Here is a 24,384-nt window from a genome sequence, read left to right on the forward strand (position 1 = left end):
CATTACTCAAAATCCAGACCAGTAATAGAACACATAATACGACTTAAAAATTACAAAAAGGGGAATTGACTTGTGCCTGTTTCATGAGCTGAGAAACGCAGCAACATCTCCCCCGAGTTTCATGACAGCTAATAAAAGTGCAAGAGCTGAGCTAAACTGCTTCTGTGTTTTGGGATGTACCTCTTTACAGCCTGATTCTGTAATTCCCTGAAGGAGGCCAGAGCTCCAGAATGGGCAGCAAAGCCATTCACCCTCCGGGCACAGGCAAAGTCCTGGCCCACTACACGATGCCCCTCTGACAACTCCAGACCAGTATCTCGAGTCCATTCCACTCCCTTCAAATACAACTGGTGCCCAACACACAGATGAATCACACAAAATCACAGAATGATATGGGGTTGGAAGGGATCTCTGGAGATCATCTAGTCCAACCTCCCCTGCCAAAGCAGGTCCACCTACAGCAGGTTGCACAGGAACACACCTAGGTGGGTTTTGAATGTCTCCAGAGAAGGAGACTCCACCACTTCCCTGGGCAGCCTTTTTCAGTGCTCTGTCACCCTCAAAGGAAAGAAGACCCTCCTCATGTTTAGGTGGAACTTCTTATATTCAAGTTTGTGCCCATTTTCTCTTGTCCTATCCCTGGGCACCACTGAAAAAAGACTGGCTCCATCCTCTTGACACCCACCCTTTAAGTATTTATGAGCATTGATCAGATCCCCCCTCAGTCTTCTCTTCTCCAGACTGAAAAGACCCAAGTCTCTCAGCCTCACCTCCTAAGAGAGATGCTCCAGGCCTCTAATCATCTTTGTAGCCCTCTGCTGTACCCTCTCCAGTAGTTCCCTGTCCTTCTTGAACTGGGGAGCCCAGAACCGGACACAGTACTCCAGATGGGACCTCACCAGGGCAGAGAAGAGGGGGAGGATGACCTCCCTTGACCTGCTGGTCACACTCCTCCTGATGCACCTCAGGATGCCTTGGGCCTTCTTGGCACAAGGGCACTTCCCTCGAGGAACTGCACCAAGGCCCTGAGGGACCTCCAGCTGTGCAGACCTGAGGCCCCTCACCTTCACTGCTAAAATGGTGTTGGAAACGCTCTGGCAAGGCTTTCTGTCAGAAAAGGAGGCTTTTACGAGGGCAGAGAGTAATAAAAAAAAGCCACCTGAGGGGTGTCAGTAAGAGCCACACCAAACTCTCACACTTCGGTGAGGAGGTGGCAGAAAACCGTGTGGCGTGGAGCAAAGCAGGGAGGGCTCGTCCTCAGAGGTGCCGGCAAAGCAGGACCAAAAGCACTGTGGTACAGGACTCCTCCAACTGGGCTTTTGTGGCCAGCTGCTGTCCTTAGCACAGGTCTGTGGAGCCAAAAATCAGGATTAGGAGCCCCACTCCCAATTTTGTCTTTACCAGCAGCATGCTGACCACCCGATGAGGACAAGCAGCCAAGATGAGGTGGGCCAGCAGCAGTTAGGCTGCTCACAAATCAGACCGTGGTGTAAAAACCCGCTTCCTACTTTCTCCATGGCCTTTTGATGGAAACAAGCAACACCAGCCATTTTCATCCCACAAATTACTTCCATGTTTTCTGTGAGCCCACCAGAGGGGAATTCCTGCGTCTGCTCGCTCCCCAGTCCTTCCTCCCGCTCCTCTGGTTTCCATCTAAAAATGGAGATAATTATACTTGTCTCCCTCCGATATGTTTTTCCTACTGCAAATAAAAATGCACAACATTCATTCAAAGGCTTCTGAGCTTCTGATGAGCACGATCTGAGCTTTCACAATGCAAAGGCATCCTTTCTCAGGGGGCATTAGCTTTGTACTTCATAGCCAAGGATGGCCTTCATTAATTTAAATAGTATAAAAAGAAAACAAGTTTAAGAAAATAATGTGGAATGAAATAATACACTGAATATTCTTCCCAAATGTTATTATGCATAGTTTTTAAGTTATTGGATAATTTTTTAATCCACTGTATCATGTTTAATGTTCTAGCAAGCCAAATCCATAGATACCCCCAGCTTTTTACATTTCTTCCTTTATTAGCATAATATACAGGGTCAAGTGTGACTACTGTTTATTTTAACTTTGCAAAATTGATCCCAGCTTCATATTTTTGAGAAAGATTGGTCCATTTTGGTACATTTCCAGAATAAATCCTGCCTGTTCTTTTAAAGTGGGATAGACTCTTGACATCCCACCATTGTGACTGCGGAAGGCATTTCTGGCACGCGTAATGAGTGATTGACTTCCCTGCTTATTTTCATAGTGATAAATATGTGCTACCATTAGGCAGGAAAACAAAGTATTCCCCAAAAATCTCTGCTAAGCACATTTCGGAGTTAATGGGTTAGTATAGATACATCATGCTTGCTCTCTGTGCTAAGAGGTATTTGATTCCATGAAATTCACTCGCTCCCACATAATTTAAACCGCCAAAGTGGAACACTGTATTTTCCCTTTTCTGCCCATGTAAAAAGAGCAGGCAATCTTGCCAAGGTTAACTACACAATCTTGTTAGGTTTCTATAGATTTCATTAATGCCTCATAAAAGAGAATCAATAAAACTCCTTGCACGCCGATATAAAAAATGACCTTTCGATTTACTCTTTCAGATACAAAAAAAAGAAATGTAATCAATAGACATCAAAACTTCTCTGATGAGAGCTCCTGCAACGTGGAGTTTAGATTAAGAATTCTTCAGAGAACTTATGTTCCCGCTCTGAACTCCTTCCTAAGGGACTGGTCTGATCCTATTGGGAAACTTTGGTGGGACTACTCATTTTAGGCCACAACCTTGCAAAACTGTGTATTAGAGGTGAGGGATGACTCACACACTGAAACATGGACTCTTGCAGAACTGTCGTCACGCTTCAAAGGTTAACAGGACCACTCATGAGAGAGAGGACTTCCACAGAGCTCTGCCTTTACTCCCATTTATGCTTCAAATTTTCCTTTGACATTTTTCCACAGGTATGAAACTCCACAGTGCTTAAACTGACTTTTTTTGGTTCTTTCTATGGGAATTTACAGCTTAGAGTAGACAGCCAGCACACCAAAACGATACCCCTCTCAGCATCCCAATGGGACAGACACTGATAACAAATGGCTCTGCCCTGGCAGCAGCGCTACGACTTAAAAACAAGGGCCTGACGCATGGCCTTTTCACCAAGACTTTCCATCTATTTTCCTCCAAATTCCTCACTCGGACAGCTTGTGAGTTCCCATTTTATGTTGTCTTTGGGTTTTACAGTTTCCTCTTGCATCCAAAGATAAAAGCGACCCTCTGATATCTTTTTCTAGTAGCTAGATGGAACAATTCAGAAAATTGTTCTAAATGCTCCCCTCCCACTTCTGCAAGATTTCTCAGGCAGGCAAGGAACAACCTCATATTAAATAACAGAGGTACTGTAAAAATAAGACGAAAAAATTAATATTGCCACCAGGTTGTCTTTTGATGTTGTTGTTGTTTGGGTTTTTTTTAAATATTACTCATAATCCCAATATCATAGATAGCTCAAATTGATAATTACACATTTATTTAAAAAACAAACAAACAAACAAGAAAAAAAACAAACACAAAAAAGCCCAAAAACTTCAATTCATGTCACTTTTCTTTGGGTATTCAAGGAGTTCTTCCTCCCTGCTTGCCTCAGCTCACACCAAATCATCTTCCAGCCTGCGCTGAGCATCCTGCAGTCTTTCCCAAGGCAGTATTTGCCTCTTCAAACACTTCTGCATTTCTTTATGGGCACCTGCTGCTGCTAATTCCCAGCCTGTCTCCTAACTGCTGCCCCTGTTTTATGTCAGGGCCACATTCAGTCCACTCGATTGCAAACAGCTACCAGTGAGAGATGACTGTGCGGCTCCTCACAGCCATTAGGCAGGACTCGTCCGCCTTGGCCACACTGGTGCCCTCACAAAAAGGAGAGGTTTCCTTATCACCACCTTCCCTTTCTTGCCCCAAGCATAACATGCTTTAGTAACCTTTAAACAGACCGCCCGCACACATTTCTGCCTTGTGGTTTTGAAGTGGCTGGTAAATACATACTGCTCTACTCCCCAGAATATATATATTTTTTTATTTAGCCTGAGGATCAAAACACTGTCTTTCTCCAGTCTGGAATCCCACAGATAAGTTTGTTCCCACCCCATGTTTTCATGCCAGAGAGGAGAATGTTTAGTCTATACCTTGTGTTTATAAACATGTATTCTGGGGGAAAGAGGATGCTTTAACTTCTTTATACAATGTAGCATTTGTCTTACCATCCAGGGAAATGAAAATAAATATTGTAGTGTATTCAAACCCCTTAATTCTCCAAAGAAATGTATTTTTTCCACTGTTACTAATTAATACTTGAAACTGCTAATCCTAACAGGTTCATTTTGTGATGTTTTAATTTTCCATTGCCTACTTTGAGAGAAGACAATGATGACAATCAAGTGTTATTTTCGTTTTTGTCAATATCCCCTAAGATGATCAAATATGACTGGTCATTGCCATGGCCTTGATGGTACAGAAACCTGCTGAGCAAAGTTCATCTCAGGTTTTGATCAGAAGTAGGGTAGTGGTGTTCTGAGAACAAACAACTGCAGAGAGCGGGGGGCAATGTGAACATACAGGCTTTTCATTTTAATTACAAAGTCTTTGTCTCGGTGGGGTGGTGGGTGGCTGCAAAAACTTCCAAAGAAAAATTTCTTTTAAAAAAATCAAAACCCCCAAACAACTAAGAGTCATAAAGCCAGTATTTTACCCAATACTTGCCATTCTAGATACCTGCCTTTTCTTTAGGTTCTCTTAAATGGGACAAGATCTTGTAAAGATACAAACATTTCCCCTTCATTTTAGTGGCAAAGAATCTCTTTGTTAACACCGGGATCGCTCTCTGATGAACTTTGCAGTGTCTGCACTTTTTTTTTTTCTTTTTTTTTTTTTTTAAAAAGCATTCTTACGAGTCATGGAAACTTTTTCTGTCCAAACAGACAAGATAGAAATCTCTCCACCATGAATACAGTCCTACAGAATTCCTCATTGGTAACAACTCTCAGCTGGCGCAGAACTCAGGCACCCACTGAACTCAGGGAAGCTGGGTGGGTTTACACAAATTGAGAGGCTCAGTTGCAAACACATTTTGTGAAAGCCCACTTTTCCACTTCGAAAGTTCACCTATCTGAGAATAATCAGAAGTTTCAAAACCTAGAGCCTGTGGGCTGAAATTTATTAGGAACAGATGGGGCTAAGTGGCATACACAATTTACCTGTGCACCTAAATACAGTTATATATATAATTATAAGCATAAATAAACCAGCTGGTATCCATTTCCTTCCTAATCAAAACATGTTTGGCCCTCTCAAATTTCAGACCTAGGCATAGCTGCTACAGCTACTTGGTTTTCATACACACAAATCATACCTGGTGGCCCTCAAGTCATGAAAACCCGGTGTTGCACAAATTCTCATAAATAATTTTGGCTCCTGTAAGAAGACTCATGCTGTCAATTAGATAATGGCAGCAGCTGAAATCTAAAGGTCAGATCACCTAATACTAAGGAACCCAGCATTTGATAAACAACCCAGAGCACAAGTCAGAAGAACTGCCTTTTGAAGGCTGGGCTACTGTCAGGGAAACTCTTACCCTTGCAGGTAAGTGCATCTTCCCAAACAGTATTTCATGGTCAGTAGCACATTTCCTTGGCAAGAGACTTGCACGAGCCTTTCTGCTAGGTTTGTGGGAAGGAAACACGTAGGCTTACATAAGCTATTTCAGTCCAGAGATTCCTTGTGGTTAGGTAATTATATATACTAATAACTTCGCAGTGACAGTGTCTGGATGCAGCCTGCACACACACACAACAAAGCAATTGAATGTTGTTCGTGCCCCGCAATGTTCTCAGGCAATGGCTCACGTTGCAATGCAAGGTCTCATACTACAGAAAACTAAGAATTTGGACTTCAGCTTTCCGAAATCAAAGCACTGCATGCAGGTGAACCCCAGTGAACTCTCTAGAAACAACATATTTTATAGTAACACCTTTGCAAATGGTAGCTATGTATCCCGAGGTGCTATCTAGGATGTTGTTAGGGATAGTTTATACTGATCGTAAGCATCAAGTGACACCACGTGTTATTATACTCATATAGTGATGTATCTTTAAATACTGACCATCTAAAAGCAAGGCAAAGTTAGATGAAATCTCATCATTAAAGAGCATGATGGGGTTTTTGTGCATTTTTTTTTGTTTAGTTGTTGGTTGTTTTTTTCTTTTAAGGACTGCTTTAAGCAATACCTTCCCTGGTAGATTTATTTTCTAATATGCACAAGCAATAATAAATAGGCCAGTATTTGTATTTATTTTTCAGGTGCTGTTTCAGAAAACAAGCAATACAACACTTTTCACCTTGCACTGTGACTAAGAGTTGCTTTGCTCAAACAAATTAAACTTCAATAGCTAACAAAAAGTAATCAATAGTGGTTTAGGATTAATTTTGACTTCGCAGGCCATGTGACAAATACAATTCCCCGCTAATGTGCTTCTGTGGAAGTGCTAAAGTCCACGGCTCAAAACTTCAACAAGATCAACCAGACTGTCTTCTTTTGATGTACAGAGAGAAGAAACAGAAAAGGAAGCAAATATAGTAGAAAGTCCTTACATTTTTTTAGTCAAATAAGAGCCCTCTTCATAACTTGGGAGCCAGAAATGCATTTGTATAAACCCACCAAAATGCCTAGATATCATAACAGCAAACACCTTGGGAAAATCATGTTGAAGTCAGACACATTCCCAAGAGCTGGAACTATCAGAACATCCCAGAAGTTTCGCTTGATACAGACTTTTGCTTGCATAAATGACCACATGCAATCATTTTTTGTCCTTAACTAACTCAGAAAACATTAACGGCAGGTTACTGTGCCAGATTTGCTACAGATCTTCATCTGCCTTCTTAAAAAAAACCCAAAAAAACCCAAACCCTCTGCTGAGCCATTTAAACTGCTTTTCCCCTGCTCTGGGGCACAGGTCCTTCCCATGGGCTGCAGTCCCTCAGGATAAACCTGCTCCAGCCTGGGCTCTCCAGGGGCTGCAGGGGAACCTCAACTCCATCACCTGATCATTGTTGCCTCCTCCTCCCAGAGGCCACCCCAGGATGTAGGAAAAAGAAATAATCTTCTCCTGCAACATTTCCCAACGTTATCACCTGCCCAATCACAATTTTCAGTTGTGCCTTTCATTTTGGGCAGTGGGGTCCTATGCCTGAGAGGCTCGTGGCTCAGAGGAGACAGCATTCATGAAGGAGCGTGGCACAGTTTTGGAGGCTAAATTTCTTCAGAGAATGAAATGGCCAAAACATTTGAAAATTTGTGTTAACTTTAGTGAGGAATCCAACCGCAGAACATGGGTAAAAAAGAAAATCCCCAAAATGAACATTTTTCAAATTTGTCTTTCAAAACAGTCATTTTGTGACTTCATTTCTTATTTTATTTTAGAGGTTAAGGAACATTCCCAAGTAAACAAAAATTACAAAATGTTTTGTTTTGCACAACTGGTTTTTAAGGTCTTTGTTTGGGGCAGAGGAAAATGACTCGAGGGATGATTATAAATCTTCTCTCGAAACTTCAAGCTTCTACTGAACTGGACAAACTACATGCACAATCCTGACTCACAGAGACAGTTTAGTAGCCTCATGCAACCTCAAATATTCCGCAGTAGACAGACTATCGATCTCCTTTTCCCCTTCCTATTTAAATACAGGCTCAAAGCCTTCCCAGAAAGAGGGACTCTGGCAGACAGCACAATCTCCTAGGTCCCCCAGCCCACCACTGCAAACCTGGCTCCTGGTCACCTTTGGGTTCACAGCCCTTTGGGCACCTGAATTAGCTGCATAACCAGCTGCTTCTAACAGCTCTATGCACGTGTTCCAGGCTTAGTATACAATATACAGACACCCAGAGAGATAAAAATAGTAAAACTTTGAGAAGACAAAGAGTACTGGCACTGTAATGTCTTTTCCAATGAAAAATATCCACGGCTGCATTAGAGCAATTGTCCCGTGCCAATGTGAACGGCATCATTTTTTTTAGCCCCATCATAATTCAATTACATAATTCTCCCAGCTCACGAATGTGTATTTACTTTTTTTATAATCAAATACAATAATGATTTTTTTTAAATAACTTTCAGGCGAAGTAGTAAATGAGATTAGGAAAGAACATATGGGAAAAGACACTTTCAACCTATGTTTTATCCTTAAAACCCAAAAGTGGATTCAGTATTAAAATGAAAGCACTCTAAGTATATTGTGAAATATTTACAGCGGTTATTACTGCCTGATTTATGTGTGCCAGAGACCAGATTATTCAGACTGGTTTCACAAGCAATATGTTAGTAAACAGGATTTTGTTTGGTAATTATATTAAACATGTCCATATAAGCTTGGAATTAATTACAAACAGTATTTTACTGTACTTGATAAAAGCGCTAAGCAGCAAGAACTAATGATGGCAAAAAGGTCTTCTCTCATTTTCAATAAAGCTTTCCATGTGAAAATCCGTCAACATGAAAAAGTTACTGCTTGTAATTAAAACCAGGCTTCAGTTCAGTAATATGTTTACATGTTATGTTCCAGAAGAGGGAAAAAAAAAAAATGCAATTGAATTACCCTCCATAAGCCCTGCAGTTTGCAAACACAGGATCTGCTCTGATGCTACTGATGGGAACTCCTTCAGCTTGGGAGGACAAAAAATTCCAGTTCAGCCTCATGACACACTTGAGGGTTTTGCACTACTAACACAGTTTGTTAAGAGGTTAACTGAGCCCTCCAGATGCGTTCGCAGGATGTTTGCAGTGGGTATGTCTACCCACATCAGGCACTGAAGCTCTACTCCTGTCAGTACTTGTCCAAGGTTTCACTAATGGCCAGCTAATAGCAAAGAGGAGGAGGAGGAGGGTACAATAATACTTCGCCCTACTTGGGAGCATGTCAGTGAGCGACTAATTACCCCTCTGCTCTCACATTAACTTACCGAGCGACCCTTCGCCTGTCTCCACAATGCCTTTATAGCACAAGATCTGTTTTCAAAGCAGACTTCAAAGTGACTTTTCAGAATGAGACCAGTTGCCAAACCGTGCTTCAGCTGGTCCCAAGCCCGCAGTAGTAGGACCTCGGTCTGCTGTTTGCTTTCCAAGATGAATAACAAGTTCATCACCTGTCACACTTCTCTTTATCCAGCGTGCACCATTTTTTTCACCGTACTTCTCAACCCTCTTTTTGAAACACCATGCCAAGGGTTAACTAGAATTTAAGGCCATAGCCATACAAACACTATCCTGACGAGTTCAAATGTTTTCACGCTGCCGTAATGAGACATATTTCCTAAATAGCCAGCAAATAACCCTTTTTTTCCATGGCAACCCAGTGCTCCACATGACAAAGCATCTTACTGACCCTAGTAGAAACTTTTCTTGAACAAGGTCATAATGTGTTTAATGATAAAGAACCAAGCAGATAAGCAGCTCTGTGGTCATCCTGTGTTACAAAAGCCTGTACACTAGATTTGCTAATCTAGCTTTAATTCAGAAACCTGACACTCTCTGCTTTTCTCCTAACCATTTTTGTTTCTTGTTAATGCAACCAGATGGTAACTTCAGTTTGATTACAGTTCTCCCTACTTTAATGTGAACTCTTCATCTTACTACTATCAGATGACATTTGCTTTGCTTAATGTACGTAGTTTTAGAAAAATTACAGAAGTGCTATTGCTGCATTACATGAAAAATTCCAATGTACATTTAGCTGACATAGCATCAGCTGCTGTTTAAACTGGGCTTAGCTAATGGACTTTTAATGTCAGCGGGGTTATGTGCAGTTACTGGCTATTAGCAGGAATGGGCCCTTTCTATAAAAATCACTTTTCCTCAAGTGTGTTGTTTGAACATTCCTTCCTCTGATTTAGTGACTGTCACCAAATACAAAACAAATGCAAGGACACTGGAATCTACTGTTATCTTTAAAACCAACTTAACCTCAGCCCGGCCTCCACAAGTGAAATATGTGTTCTGCATTGGTACTAGCGGATATAAAACTTTAAAGACAAAAGGCTGAATTTTCCTTGTCTTGCTCCAGTAAGTAAATCCCAAGCAACTCAGTGAAACTAATCGGACAGAAAGCAAAATTTGATCGAAGTACTGCCATCAATTGATTTCCCTAAGAGAAAGGAATTTTGCAATCAAACCAAGTACTCATAAAATAAGCTCATCAGTAAAACACAGCAGATGAATAGTCCACCCAATATCACTTTGTCATTTTAATTCAGTTTTCTTTGCAAATGTTTCTTGCAAATGCAAATGTAAGACTTTCCTCTTGAGACTACAAAATGATAGAAAAGTTTAAGAAAGTCCTAATTTACTAACTTGCTTTGTAAAAAAATAAAGGAAGGTTTTATCTAATAGCTATGTTTACTACACAGAATTAAGATATAACACTTATCAAAAAAAAAAAAGGTAAAAAAAATCCATACAGAAATAGTACAGGACAAAAGCTAGGAAGAGCTCAAGAAGAGCTCAATAATTTTTCCTTTTCCAGTGCTCGTGAAAGGCACATGGCACTTCTCACTCCACTGCCTAAACCAGGATAATAACTGCTTTTGTTACTGGCTACCAGATTGCATGTCTAAGCTTCAAAGTCCATGCTTTTAGAAGTGGATGTCTTCAGTTAAAAAAGAACTGATTGCTGAGGCAGGAAATTGCCACGCATTTCTACGTAATAGATATTTATGTGGATATCTGCCTACAGGCGGTGACATTTGCCTGTCAGTGTTCTTACACGAAACAACATGACAAAACCCCAGAGAAAAAACATCACCTGGAAGAATCTCACCAACACATTTTCAAGTTAAGCTCTCTCTACAGCAAACAAAAAAAAAAAAAGGTAAAAAAAATCCATACAGAAATAGTACAGGACAAGCAAAGGACAAAAGCTAGGAAGAGCTCAATAATTTTTCCTTTTCCAGTGCTCGTGAAAGGCACATGGCACTTCTCACTCCACTGCCTAAACCAGGATAATAACTGCTTTTGTTACTGGCTACCAGATTGCATGTCTAAGCTTCAAAGTCCATGCTTTTAGAAGTGGATGTCTTCAGTTAAAAAAGAACTGATTGCTGAGGCAGGAAATTGCCACGCATTTCTACGTAATAGATATTTACGTGGATATCTGCCTACAGGCGGTGACATTTGCCTGTCAGTGTTCTTACACGAAACAACATGACAAAACCCAAGAGAAAAAACATCACCTGGAAGAATCTCACCAACACATTTTCAAGTTAAGCTCTCTCTACAGCAAAGAGTCACATCAGTACATGTGAGGGAAATGAAAGCCAGAAAATTATTCAAATTACTGAGCTTAAAAAAAAAAAAAATCACAAAAAAAAACCTTCCAGCAAAAAAAGGCAAGATCAAGGTCCATCGATCCTAAAGTCTCACTCTACTGCGTCAACATATTTTTAATACAGAACCAGATCAGCTTCTGATGTGTGCTGGCTTTGAAATTAATGGAGCTATATTTGTTGGTGGTCATAACCTGGCCTTGTGTAGTGTAAGTTTATCCTTGGTACAAGCACCAGGGATTTGAAAAAAAAACAAAACACAAAAGGAAACTAACAGGAAACCAACTGACACATCCCAGTAATGACAAAAAAAAAACCAACAAAAGGAAACTAATAGTCAGGAAACCAACTGACACATCCCAGTAATGAACTGTCCAGCTACAAACTTTCTAGTTACTTAAAAACTAAGCAAATAGGCAGTTCCCAATTTTTTCTAGTTACTCAAAAACTAAGCAAATAGGCAGTTCCCAATTTCTACAGCACAGCTATTTTACAAGAGAAAGAGAAGGGAAACCAGCACTCACATTCTTGTCAGCAGAGATCTGCTGCATAAGAACATCACTGTATTTTATTTGAGCAAGAAACCAAAAAAGTTACCCTCACCTTCAGAAACTGGTGAGGAAGCAGAAAGGAAGTCCCTAAAGCTACGTTTGCAATGCCTGCATGAAAGGAATTTTTAATGAGGATGATGACTTGCCAAAAACTAGTGCAGCTTTGGGGCCAAAAAGCTTAGAGCAAGAAATACTAGTAGTTCATGAGCCAATTCAGCGAGATTTTCAGTGAACGACACTTGCACAAGGGCACATTCACTATTATTTAATCATAGCCTCATCTTTTAACTGGGCAGACTTCTAGTTTCAATAATCAACTCTGATGTTCAGTTCTGAAGTGACTGAGTTTGACAGGGGAAACTTTATCTCCTCCTAGTTGAAAGCCCCACTGAGTTTTGTCCTAATCCTAAAATAAAAGCTTGCACAGCGGAGGTTTCTCTGTACTGCAGACAACCCGAAATTTCAGGCTGGCCACCTGATGGTTACCCTGGTAGCCCTGGGTGGTCACCACTGGTCATGGCTGCTCAGCTTTTGTACGTGCAGGGCTGCAGAGGAACTGGATGGACACATGAAGTTGTGGATGTTGGAGGGACAGGCGAGAGGAATGCATCTGTGCTAACTCCGTAAGCAACTGGCAAAACTAGGAGATTTATTAACGAAAGAGAAAATTAATTCCGAGTAAGGCAGTGTGTGTGCCTGTACTCTGAATTACTCCCGGTAATTACCTGCGCTACAGTCACTGGAGGTAAATTCGACGCATATGAGAACAGAATTAGTCTCGCTTGCTGTTCCGTCCCACTTCTTATTCCTAGATTTTGGTACGACCAAACTGCAATTAACCTCATTCAGTGAGACCATATTATTATTTTCGCTCACTATGTAAACTTTCCCGTATAAACACATATGTTGGGACTGGATAAGACGAGGACTGTATTTAAACAATAAATACACCACATCATAAGAGTGCGGCAATTCATGTTGCAGCCATTATTTTAGCAAATTTATGGTTGGACGCTAGCTCTCCAAGAAGCTTTGAATTACTAATAATCCTGTGGTGATCACTTTTCACTGCCTGACATGAAATGCACTAAATTCGAGCAAAGAAATGCCTGGGGAACAACTATCTGTTCAAACGAGTTTCCAAAATGGCTGTGACAGAGTCAACCTCTTTTGACAGATCATTCAAGGCTTACTTGCACATTTTCTTGTATCTAGCTGATGAAATCCAAGATTTCTCAAACAATCACATCCAGCACTCGGGGGACCAAGAAAAACTTAAGCTTTTCTTTTTCTCAAAGGATACACCGTTAATCCACAGAGCTTAACATTTCAACCTCTCACTCAATATGAGACTAAGAAATAAAGCTACTTTACTTCTTGAAAATAACTAAAAAGGGATTGGCAGGAGCTACCTAACAAGAAAATGCTCAGCTGTTGCCAGGCCAGTAAAACCTATCCGAGCTCCTTAGCATTATTGTTGATAATGTTACCTCAACATGAGAAAAAAAAAAGATACTGATTTAATTGCCTTGGCAACCTCATAGCTTTTATGACTTGTAAGGCAACGGGGCCCTTTGGAGCATAAGTTGTTCATTCAGATGAATGAAGTACAGTTGAATAAGGTAGTCCTGAATTGCAGATTAAAGCCAAATGAAACAAAACAACCCAAGGCAGTGATCCTTATTCCATTTACAACAGTGCTGCAGTCATCTGCTGGATCCCCTCTTGCTCCCTCCATATTTGGGATAACACTGTGGATTTCACTGGACAAAACAAATCCTTGCAAACCACCTGCCAGTGTAGAGTCAGAGCTTCCAGGAAGCATCCTTAGTTCTGACCAACAGCATATGGGTTTGGTCTTTGCCTTTTATACCTTTTTCTAGATACCAGCAGATATAAAGAAACCATTAGTGAGACCCAACAAATCTGACATTGGGAAAGCACCCAAGAGCCTTCAATGTAGCTCTCCCTCCACAGCATCCATTTTTGGGATTGTCAGACAAGAAGGAGGATGGACTGGACCACCAAACCCAGTCTTGGGTGCTCGGTAGCCTTGAGTTCACAAGTTGGCTTCCTTACACATTTAATCTGCAGCCTTCGGCAACTCCGCTTAGATCTCTCCACCAAATAGAGATAAATACAGCTGTCCTCCCAGTCCAGCAAGATGGATTAAAGATTAAACAGCTAATGCAACGTGACAAATGAGAACCTCCCATTGTCTCTAGCAACAAAAACGTGCATTCTAAAGATGCAACTGCAGATGTCCCCCATGGGAGTTATCACCAGCTGAGACGAGCGTGCACAGCTTCTTGCCTGCCTCTTCCTGTCCTGGCTGTGTACGACTCATCATGAGGGAAAGAGAGAACGTGGGGAGGTGCTGATGTGCTGCAGCATCACACACTGACCCAGGGGATCTCCCTGCCTTGATGGGATTATTGCGCAGTCATGCAAGCTGGAGCAGCTCTGCTTGTATTTGGGGGATGGCTGGGTACCCACCTACATCCAGCACTGCCTGCTGCCCTTCCCTGGCAGCATTAGGGGCACGTCTGGGACCACTGAGAGAATCTGAATCTCTATCTCAATCTGCATCACAGTAAAACCAGTGTGATTCAAAAAAAATAAAATAAAATAGAAGAGTGCAAGACCTAGAAATTGCTGAAAATATATGTCTTAACCAATGCTTTACCAGGACCAGAAGTCAAGAAGTCAAGTCTAACAGTAAGGTTTTTCACTAGGCCTGTTGAAATACATGGAAAAATGTAAGCGGAAATGAAAAGTGTTATTGTCGGAAGACTTTACAACTTGTAACTTTTTCATTTTCGCTGAAAACCTAACAGATTTTCAGAGAGCAGAAGTAGAAAAAGTTTGGCCGGTGAGGTAAATATTTGAAGCTTTATTGACCTTTTCACTAAAATAACTTAATCCTTTCTGGTTTTTATTAAGGTTTCTTGGTTTCTTTCCAACCTCCCCCAGCAAATAAACAAAAAGGACTCTTTTTCTTTTTTCCCCCAAAAAAGTAATTTTTCCACGTTGATAAAAAGGACATTATTAAATGGAACTATTTTTGCACGAAGCTCTGTTTCCCCAGCCCAAACTTCTATATCATAATATGCCAGGCTATAAAGAGATTCCCTGAAACCTGGCATTTGATGAATTGGGAGGAAATCCCATGTTTCCTGCTTAAGGTACGTGTGATTTGGGATGGAGTTATAAAAGCAAACAGGAAGCTGTTCTAATGATGACTACCTAGGGGGAAAGCTGTGTACAGGCATCTCGGAGGTTACGGAAAGCTGGGAAAACCTCTGGCAGCTCTCACCCACTGCTCTGACTCCCTGCACCTCCCTCCTGCGTGTTGTTTGTGCCAGCAGAGCCAGACTTGAGGAAAGGGACTGGAATCCAACTAGTTTGGGGCTTTTGTTCCACCTTCTCTGGCTAGCGCACCCGCCCGTGGCTCACACTCAGTTTTATGCCACATCCTTCCCCAAGAAAGATAAATCTAAATACAAACCCCACCACCAACGCTCTGCAAAATGTTTAAGCAGATCACCAAAAAAAACAGCGACGATACTAAATAAATCCTCCTCCCATCACACTGCTGAGTTTGGGGTCAGAGTGTCTGCGGATGAGCCCATTAAATTAAAGACAGGGAAACAAAGTATGTGCAAAATTAAGGGGAATTTTGTTGTTCCTGTTTGTTAGATGTAAGCTGTTTTATAACCATTTCCCTTTTGAGTATAATTTCAAATGCTTGCTTACAAACGATGCAAATTAAGTCTTTCTTTGGCTACAGTTTGCCTCCCAGAAGACTTAATGCCGTTTCTTTCAGATGGCCTCTTGGATAACGTTATGATGGAAAGCTCCAGGGACGCCTGCTCCTGAGACGGGACTCCACCGAGCACACGCCATAAATCACTTAAAACACCACCATCCCCTCAGCCCTTGGAAGCAGTTAGCACTGAACTGTGCCTCTGCACAACATTATTCTGCCGCTGTGTTGACGGAGGTTGTAGCCAACTGGAAAACCGCTGCTCGTCTCTCATTCCTCGCGTTTAATCCTTGACTTAGGCTTTAAAAGCTCGGGCTGGTTTATACCTCCGAGTCAAACGGGAAAGGAAAGACGGCTAATGAAAATGACAGGCGGTGTAATTACTGCTTTGTTGGCACCGATGCCAAGATCGCTGCCTGCTAAACTGGAATACCTCCACTGGGTGGCTAACAAGATGTGCACTTCACAAACTAACACAACCTTCTCCCCACTCTAAAGGGAGGGAAGAGGAAAGGGAATGTCATTTTTCCCCGATCGTGATATATATATATCTATAGTTTCACAAAACATGTCGCATGGGCAGAGCACTCATGATTAAATCAACCTTTTTTCCAAAGAGCCTCCAGTGACATGTTTTCAATGACAAACCAACGATCTGAACAGTGGAGACTCGCGTTGAGTCAAATCCTCTTTGTCTAAACTGCAGCAAACTCCACGATGAGCAACGCAAATTTACCGAGGAATTCCCCTTTGTGATAGCAATTAAAGCATATCTTTCTGTTAAGCTGCAAAAGCAACTTTTCTGCCTTTTTCCAGAAAGAGTAGCCAGAACCAATTCCTCAGAAGTCCAATGATTTAAAATCCAGGAAAACACCAAAAAGCAACAAACAGCCATATGCTATAAAATGGGTAACTCCAAATGAGATTACTTAGCTAGTAACCCAAAATAAATGTAGCTTCACTGTTCAACGTACAGTTGTCCTTAGCATTTTACACATACACAAAACTGGTCACATACTGTACCCAATTGCTATCCTAGTCAGCCTGGGCCCCTCTCACCTTCCCCAGGAACTGGTATTGCTCTGTATCCTCATCAACTGAACTGGCCAGATCATGCCTCAAAACATCACTAACTTGCACAAAAAAAAATAAAAATTAAAAAATCAAGATATTTACTTGAAAGTGCATAATAAATATAATCCACATTTTCTCTTCTCTTGCTGCACAGACCAGCTATGGAACTGATTTGACCCGCCTCGGCATAGAGCTGTATTCCTGTTTTTGGAAAATTGAATTAGGAAAAATCTTTTTAATATGGTCAACGCTGTTTCCCGTTTCTGAGTTTGGATGTCACACACAAAGCTAGTCCCAAAAAAATATAGTGAATAACCAGGGCTTTGAGGAAAAAAAGAAAAAAAAAGTTGTGTGATGAATGATCCACATTAAACAATTAAGTATAAATACGCACGATGATTGTGGAAATGTTTAGATACACTCAGGCATTCTCACTGTGCAGGGGAATAAATGACACTGACAGTAATGCTGAAAAGCCATCAGAAGGGGGCTGTATTTGATGTATATACTTTTTTTTCATAACTGTTGCAACCGGCTGCTAGAAACTGGAGCCAGAGGAAGAGGAGCCCAGATTCTGGCTCCCGTGTTCCCAGGCAGGAATTCCTCCTCCACAGACAGATCCCAACACTTCATTTTCATCCTGCTTAAATTGCACCTCAGTCAGCAAAGGGAACCTGGAGACTGTTTTGCTTTCAGCGAAGCCCCGTGCAGTACTGAAATGCTACCCAGGGGCAGGATGGGCTCCCCCAGCCAGCCCAAACTCACCAACACCACTGAGATCTGCCAGAGCACATCGCTTTAAAACAAATACATGTTCCAATTGCCTTTATCCATTCACAACAAAATCCGACTTGGCCCTCGCTTTACTAACACAAGTACTATCACACCGACACGATCAAATACAACCAGTCCACTGATGCATCAGGATAATTAAGTCCTTTTCCCCCCTTTATTCAACCAGATGCATTTAGGTGTTTAATTAAAAAGCGCATCCCCAAAAGGTTAGTACATTCACGTTATATTTCCCTTTTTCCGCACCAAGCATTTTTAAACTGCTGCTGTTGCTAATACAGACTATGCTGGGGCAAGACAAATATCTGCACATATGGCTCTTTTACAGCTTTCTTTTTAAATTATCACTTTGATTTAATTAGGTTTGGTGGGTTAAGCATAAAAAAAATGTACACTTTTGTTGTAAAGGAACAACTGTAACAAAACCTCATTAATATGCAGTCCCTTTAGCTTTTCTATCCATCTCTTATGCCATCATTATTAAACCATAAAGCTGCCTGGACCATGCTTGTCACTACAGACAGACAGGAGCCCGACCCTCCCTCTCGTCCCACCTACCCAAAAAAGTGGGGGCCACAGGATAAGCTCTTCAAACACTTTTAATGCCCAAAGACTCAGGGGGAAGTAGGGAAGCGCAACAGCTGAAACTCAGTCTCTGCTGATGGAAGAGCCGAAGGAAAAGTTGCTCTTATGGGAGATGGGACTGGAATGCCAGGCAGGGAGTAGGTGCCTGGGTCCGGGGGGCTTGCTTTTTCTCTTTCTCTCACAGTTTAGGATGTTTGAATTCTCACTCTGTCACAGCTTATCATAACGGTGTAATGAACGCAGTGAACACCAGATCAGGGTTAATTCTGGCTCGATAATCTCCCTGGCCCCATTCACCCCACTTGGAGAATTAAGGGTTGTCTCTATCATTGTGGCCATTTCCTGTTCTCTCCTGATAACAGCGGAAAAAAATACTTAGCTTCAGATAAGAAGATAAGAAATGCTAATAAAACAAAAAGTGTATTTAGCTCTGCTGAGAAGTTCACCGGAGGATGCTGAGATGCAGTGATATGAATCTCCCTACTGGGGAGTGTGGGAGTTGGTCCACCAACTACTCAGTTAATAAATTTATTTTCCACAAGGCAATAGAAAAGGAAGGCATGAAAGCAGAAGCCCCAGCAACGCTCCCGGCTTCCTTAGCCTGCTTCAAAAGATAAAGATGGTTGCGGAATGGAGAGGAAAAGCAAAACAAGAAATAATACTAGCAGCAAGTACTGGAAAAATGTACATGCCCTCTTTCCCTTCCCCTCCTCCCCTTTCTAAATCCTAACTATGTGTTTGATGTAGGAAGACACCACTTCAAGTTTTTTTTTTTCCTTTTCAAGGTATCACAAAGAAGGACTGGATTTTTTTTGCACAATTAAAACCAAGTCAGCTAGCTCCAGACCCACTGAAAATCACAAGACTGAAACCAGTTTAGAGTGCAACTTCCACGTGTCCTATTTCTATTGCTCTCAAAGGAATGCAACCGAAAAGACTAGAGGGGTGTTTCCATTTCTAGGGAGGTCTCGAATGGAGGATGACTTTGGAAAAAGAGGCTGAGGTAAGAATCATTTCAACGTTCACGCATTTTTGGAAATGTATAAATAAAACAGAAGGAAAACTTTGCCCGGTGCTATATGATGAGAAAACTTCCTGAAGAGGGCATAGTTAAACTGTTGATTCATTGCCTCGCTGAAGCACCACATACACATACACGAAGCTCCCCACCACAAACACCAATCAGAAAATCCCCCAGCTCTGGGAAAGACGCCAAAACCAGGTCTGCATCCCAATTCTGTGCCTGGTCCTCGCAAAGGGGAAATAAAAATAAAAGCATAGGTGGAAAACAAAGTCCAAGACGAATGACTACATCCCAACCACATTCCCTGGATTTTCCACTCTGTTGTGAAAGTTTTATCACGCACCGCACAACGGGAAGTGCTGCTGAAGAGCCCTGTGTCCCTTTGCGTGCAGGGGAGCACACCAGTGTCCTGTGACAGGTCCCACACGCACGCCAGCCTTCACAGCACAGGAGGCTGCCTCCTCTGTCCCCACAACATTGCCATCCCGCAGCCTCGTGTCACGGAGGGCAAGCGTGGAAAGGAGAGACCCCCTGAAAGTGTGAGGTATGCCCTGTGGCACTGAGATGTGTGCTCTGAACCAGGGGAACGCAGGGGGTCCTCTCTTCCCTGGCTCAGGCCATCTGTCACACAAGTCACCCGTGTCCTGCCGGCAGAGCGGGCAGACTCCGTTCTGCTCCGGGTCCAACTGTCTGAGGGGATCTTTCCTCTTCAACGCCCCCCTATCTACACAGAAGGATATATACCCGCTGATATCTGGGTCTACATGGGTTATATACCCACTAATATCTAGGTCTACATGCACATGGAACTATTAAAAACCTTTAAATACCTCACATCAAACCTTTCTTATCTCAAACGCGAAATCTCCCAGTAAAAGGAAACCCTGGTATGCAAGACACAGAGGAAATGTGACATGATGTAGAAGGGATTTTCATACTCTCCTTCTCTGCTACCTCTTTTCACGACCAGGTTTCTTATCTTCCCGCAAGATAAACGCCTGTATGGGCCAGGGAATGTGACTCTAAGGATGGAGTAAGTACCAGCAGGAAAGGGATTAGCACGGTTACACGTAGGGACATGATGAACGGTGCATCCAGCCTGCCGGCAGCGAGCCTCCAGCTCCCGAAAGGCTGCCGGAGGCACCGGGAGCCAGAGCACCCAGCACTGCTCTCCTGGCAGAAAGGCCACAGAGGAGCGTGCTTTCTAAGGGCTGGGTGAGAGCATGGGGTCAAATCTGTGCAGCCGTCTCAAGTGCCTCTCCACAGAGATGAGGGAGGGAAACCAAGCATTCTCCCACTTCCATTATGCTGGCAACTCCAAATCAAAGCTTTGGTGCATGTTATTACTTCCTGGCAGCATATACAGGGGGGGGAAAAATCTTTTTCTCTTGCTAACTGTATAACCAGGATTGCCAAGTGCTTTAATAGACCCCCACACCCGTGCTATACACCGCTCTGTCCACACGCAGGAGCAACCTCTCTCTCTCTCTCTCCAGCGCCGAGGAGGAGGCTGTAGAAAAGTGTTTCCCAGCAAAAGCCACCCATTTCCACTTTAGGTCTAACTCCTGGGAAAGGAGGAGAAAAAAAGCACCGAGAAAGTTTATCCGGCATCAGCTCGTAGAAGAAAAAGCCTCCTGCTGTGGCTGTCTGCCGGGGGGGTGACACAGGGAGCCAGGGCTCTTTGTGATGCTCTCAAGACATCGCTAAACACGCACTAAGAAGCGAGTCATTTTCACTTGGAAAAGGGAATTTATACAGGGGCTACAGGGGAAACTGACCTAGATGGACTCCAGAAACGCCGACAACGGGAAGGGGGGGTATATGGAAATAAGCACAAACACAGAAATTGAGTAACTCCCTTCAGGTCTATCGTGTTTTAGAACGAAGAGGACGGTGTGTGGGGTGGGAAATGATGGGGTCCACGAATGACCACAGCCCCGGGGCAGGGCTGTGCCGCTGCAGAGGGACGCCCGCCCCGCACCTGCGGTTCCCCCGCACCTCGCCAGCCTCCGGGGCGCACCGGCGCCGCTCCCCCGCCGGCCGGAGGGCTGCCACCGGGGCTCCTGCAGCCCAAACCACCCCCCCGTCCCCCGCTTCATCCTCAGCGTTCCGCTCGGGGACGGAGTGCGGGGGAAAAAGCCTGTCCCGGCCAAGCTCGACAACGACAGCCCCGAGCCGGCGGGACCGACCGGAGCTCAGCCCCACCTCCACATACACACACACCGACCCCACCGGGGGCCACGCACGCCGGGGAACGCGCTGCTTGCACACAGGGAAAGAATAATAATAATAATAATAATAATAATAATAATAATAATAAACCATCCCGACCTAAATTCGCATTTTCAGCCCGCGCTCGGAGGATGCCCCGGCCCCTCTCCATCCGTCCCCCGCCTTACCTTGCGCGGCGGAGCCGGGGCGGCTGGCCCCCAGGATGGCCAGGGCGGGGAGCACCAGGGTCTGCAGCAGGTATCCCAGTCCCAGCCCGCAGCGGGCCGCCGTCCCCTCCAGCCCCTTCCCCATGGCCGGGGCAGGGGGCGAGTCTCGCCGAGCCCACGGAGCTTTTCGGTGCCGCCTGTCTTGCCTCCGCCGGCCCCGTCCCACCGCCGGGCGCGGAGGGGCGCGGAGCCCCCGCGGGGGCGCTCAGGCTGCGCAGGGGGGGAGAAGGGCAGCTTCGGTAGCGGGGGGGCAAGGGGGCTGCATGGCCCCGCGGAGGGGCGCGGAGAGGCGCGGAGCCCGGCGGAGCGCTGCCTTCTTCCCGCGGGCGGAGGCTTCGGCGCGGCTGCCTCCACCCCGGGGGTGGGCGGGGGCCGGGGCTGGGGAGAGGGGGCTGCGCCGGCCGCCTGCGATAAAATGCGAGCAGGAGAGAGGAGCGGACCCAGAGGGAAGGGGGCGGGGGAGGCTGGGAGCCACCCGCTGCAGAACCGGCCCCCTTTCGCCTTCCCCCGCCCGCGCCCCCCTCCCTGCGCGCACACCCGCGCACGCCCGCGGGCACACTCGCACGCGGAATCCCGACCTAAATTCGCATTTTCAGCCCGCGCTCGGAGGATGCCCCGGCCCCTCTCCATCCGTCCCCCGCCTTACCTTGCGCGGCGGAGCCGGGGCGGCTGGCCCCCAGGATGGCCAGGGCGGGGAGCACCAGGGTCTGCAGCAGGTATCCCAGTCCCAGCCCGCAGCGGGCCGCCGTCCCCTCCAGCCCCTTCCCCATGGCCGGGGCAGGGGGCGAGTCTCGCCGAGCCCACGGAGCTTTTCGGTGCCGCCTGTCTTGCCTCCGCCGGCCCCGTCCCACCGCCGGGCGCGGAGGGGCGCGGAGCCCCCGCGGGGGCGCTCAGGCTGCGCAGGGGGGGAGAAGGGCAGCTTCGGTAGCGGGGGGGCAAGGGGGCTGCATGGCCCCGCGGAGGGGCGCGGAGAGGCGCGGAGCCCGGCGGAGCGCTGCCTTCTTCCCGCGGGCGGAGGCTTCGGCGCGGCTGCCTCCACCCCGGGGGGGGGCGGGGGCCGGGGGTGGGGAGGGGGGGAGCGGACCCAGAGGGAAGGGGGCGGGGGAGGCTGGGAGCCACCCGCTGCAGAACCGGCCCCCTTTCGCCTTCCCCCGCCCGCGCCCCCCTCCCTGCGCGCACACCCGCGCACGCCCGCGGGCACACTCGCACGCGGATGCTAGTGCACACACACACACACACACTAACACACTAACACACACACGCACACAGCCCACCCGGGCCGTGTCAGCCGGGGCTGGGCTGGCCGGACCCCGCTGCACCCCCGGAGCTCGCTCTCTCGTCCCTACACGCCATCCCTGCGGGGCTCTGAGGGGCCAGAGCCGCCCTTTGCGAGCCCCAAAATACAGGGTGGGGGACAGGGAGAGGGAGAGGCAGCAGGAGGAGAGATGGTGGGGAACCTCTCCATCCCTGGAGAACATCTCCCCGTTTGCCTCCCGAGGTTTCCGCCTTAAGGCTGGGGCCTCTCCCTGCCAGACCTTACCCTCCCACCCTCCTCACGGCCCCCAAAAGCTCTCTCCTGGCCTCTTGCCTTCACCAAGTGCCCACCAAACCTCACTCAGTGGAACAGCAGTGCCCACATCTCAGGTTCCATCGCTCAACCGGGGCTCGCTTGGGTTTTACTGCTACTTTCTGGGGCTTGTTTTGGGGTGTTGGTTTGTGGGGGGTTTTTTTTGTTGATTTTGATTTTTTTTTAATGTTGCTTTTCCCTTTGCAGAGCCCAGGCAGGCTGTCCCTGGTGGTGACCCGACACACCAGCTTTTGCCAATGCCAGGGGGCTGTGGTCCCCACGTCACCATGGCACTCCAGGGAGCATCACCTTCTCTGGCCCAGAAACTCCCCCAGGCAGGGCTGCGTACAAGGCAAGGAGTGCTATTTTCCTCTAAGGCTTGGGGTGGGGTTTTTTTTTGTTGGTTTTGTTTTTTTTTTAAAGTTGCCTTTCCCTTTGCAGAGCCCAGGCAGGCTGTCCCTGGTGGTGACCCGACACACCAGCCTTTGCCAATGCCAGGGGGCTGCAGCCCCACTGCCCTCCCCACATCACCATGGCACTCCAGGGAGCATCGCTTTCCCTGGCCCAGCTCCCCCAGGCAGGGCTGCGTGCAAGGCAAGGAGTGCTATTTTCCTCTAAGGCACAGCTTGGATCTCCCCAGACACGCTGGCTTTGCCTTCTGCCCCAGCAGGAGAAGACAGGCAGCCTCACTGATGCTGCAGGAGGGTTTCCCAGGGGCCGCAGGAGCTGCCTGTCTCCAGGAAGGCTCCATCCCTCCCACCCCCTGACTTTAATGCCCTTCCTGGGCAACTAAACAGACCACTGCTGGGTTTGGGGGGGAAGCAAGGGGTTTCTCCTCCACTGCAGCTGACACAAAGCCCAAGTGTGACAGGAAAACAACATTCTTTTTTTTTTTGCACAGGCATAGAGCAAGAAAAAGATTTTGTTCTGGGCGGCGCATCCGGGTACACCTGGAAGGTGCCCTGGGAAGGGTGTGTTTCAAGCCCAACAGGGCTTGAAACTCAGTAACTCTAAGCAGTCCTCTCCAACTAGAGCAGTCCAGCTCTCCATCTCCTGGCTGTACCACATCTTTTTAGAGGGCAAGTCCTGTCTGCTTCAAACACCATGGCATAATTTAGAAAGCATTAAAGCTCCACCACAACCCGTGAGTTAAGTCCTGGGGCTGTATAAGGAAACTCTCAACTTGTAGCCACGTACAAAGGAGAACGTGGCTCCCAA

The 24,384-nt window shown here is 45.6% G+C and overlaps 1 protein-coding gene across 3 annotated transcripts in view; it reads right to left on the reverse strand.

The window, feature by feature from the left end:
• Positions 1 to 21,945, reverse strand: part of UNC5C (unc-5 netrin receptor C) — a 267,227-nt gene extending 245,282 nt beyond the window's left edge. For all 3 annotated transcript variants that reach the window (XM_014941264.1, XM_014941257.1, XM_014941251.1), the window contains exon 1: positions 21,561 to 21,945. In XM_014941264.1, coding sequence (XP_014796750.1) covers positions 21,561 to 21,684 — 124 coding nt within the window. In that variant the 5' untranslated portion in view covers positions 21,685 to 21,945. The remainder of the gene's footprint in view (positions 1 to 21,560) is intronic.
• Positions 21,946 to 24,384: the final 2,439 nt, after the last annotated feature.

The sequence above is a fragment of the Calidris pugnax genome, unplaced genomic scaffold (assembly GCF_001431845.1).
Source record: "Calidris pugnax isolate Ruff unplaced genomic scaffold, ASM143184v1 scaffold34, whole genome shotgun sequence".
Taxonomy (NCBI): Eukaryota; Metazoa; Chordata; class Aves; order Charadriiformes; family Scolopacidae; genus Calidris; species Calidris pugnax.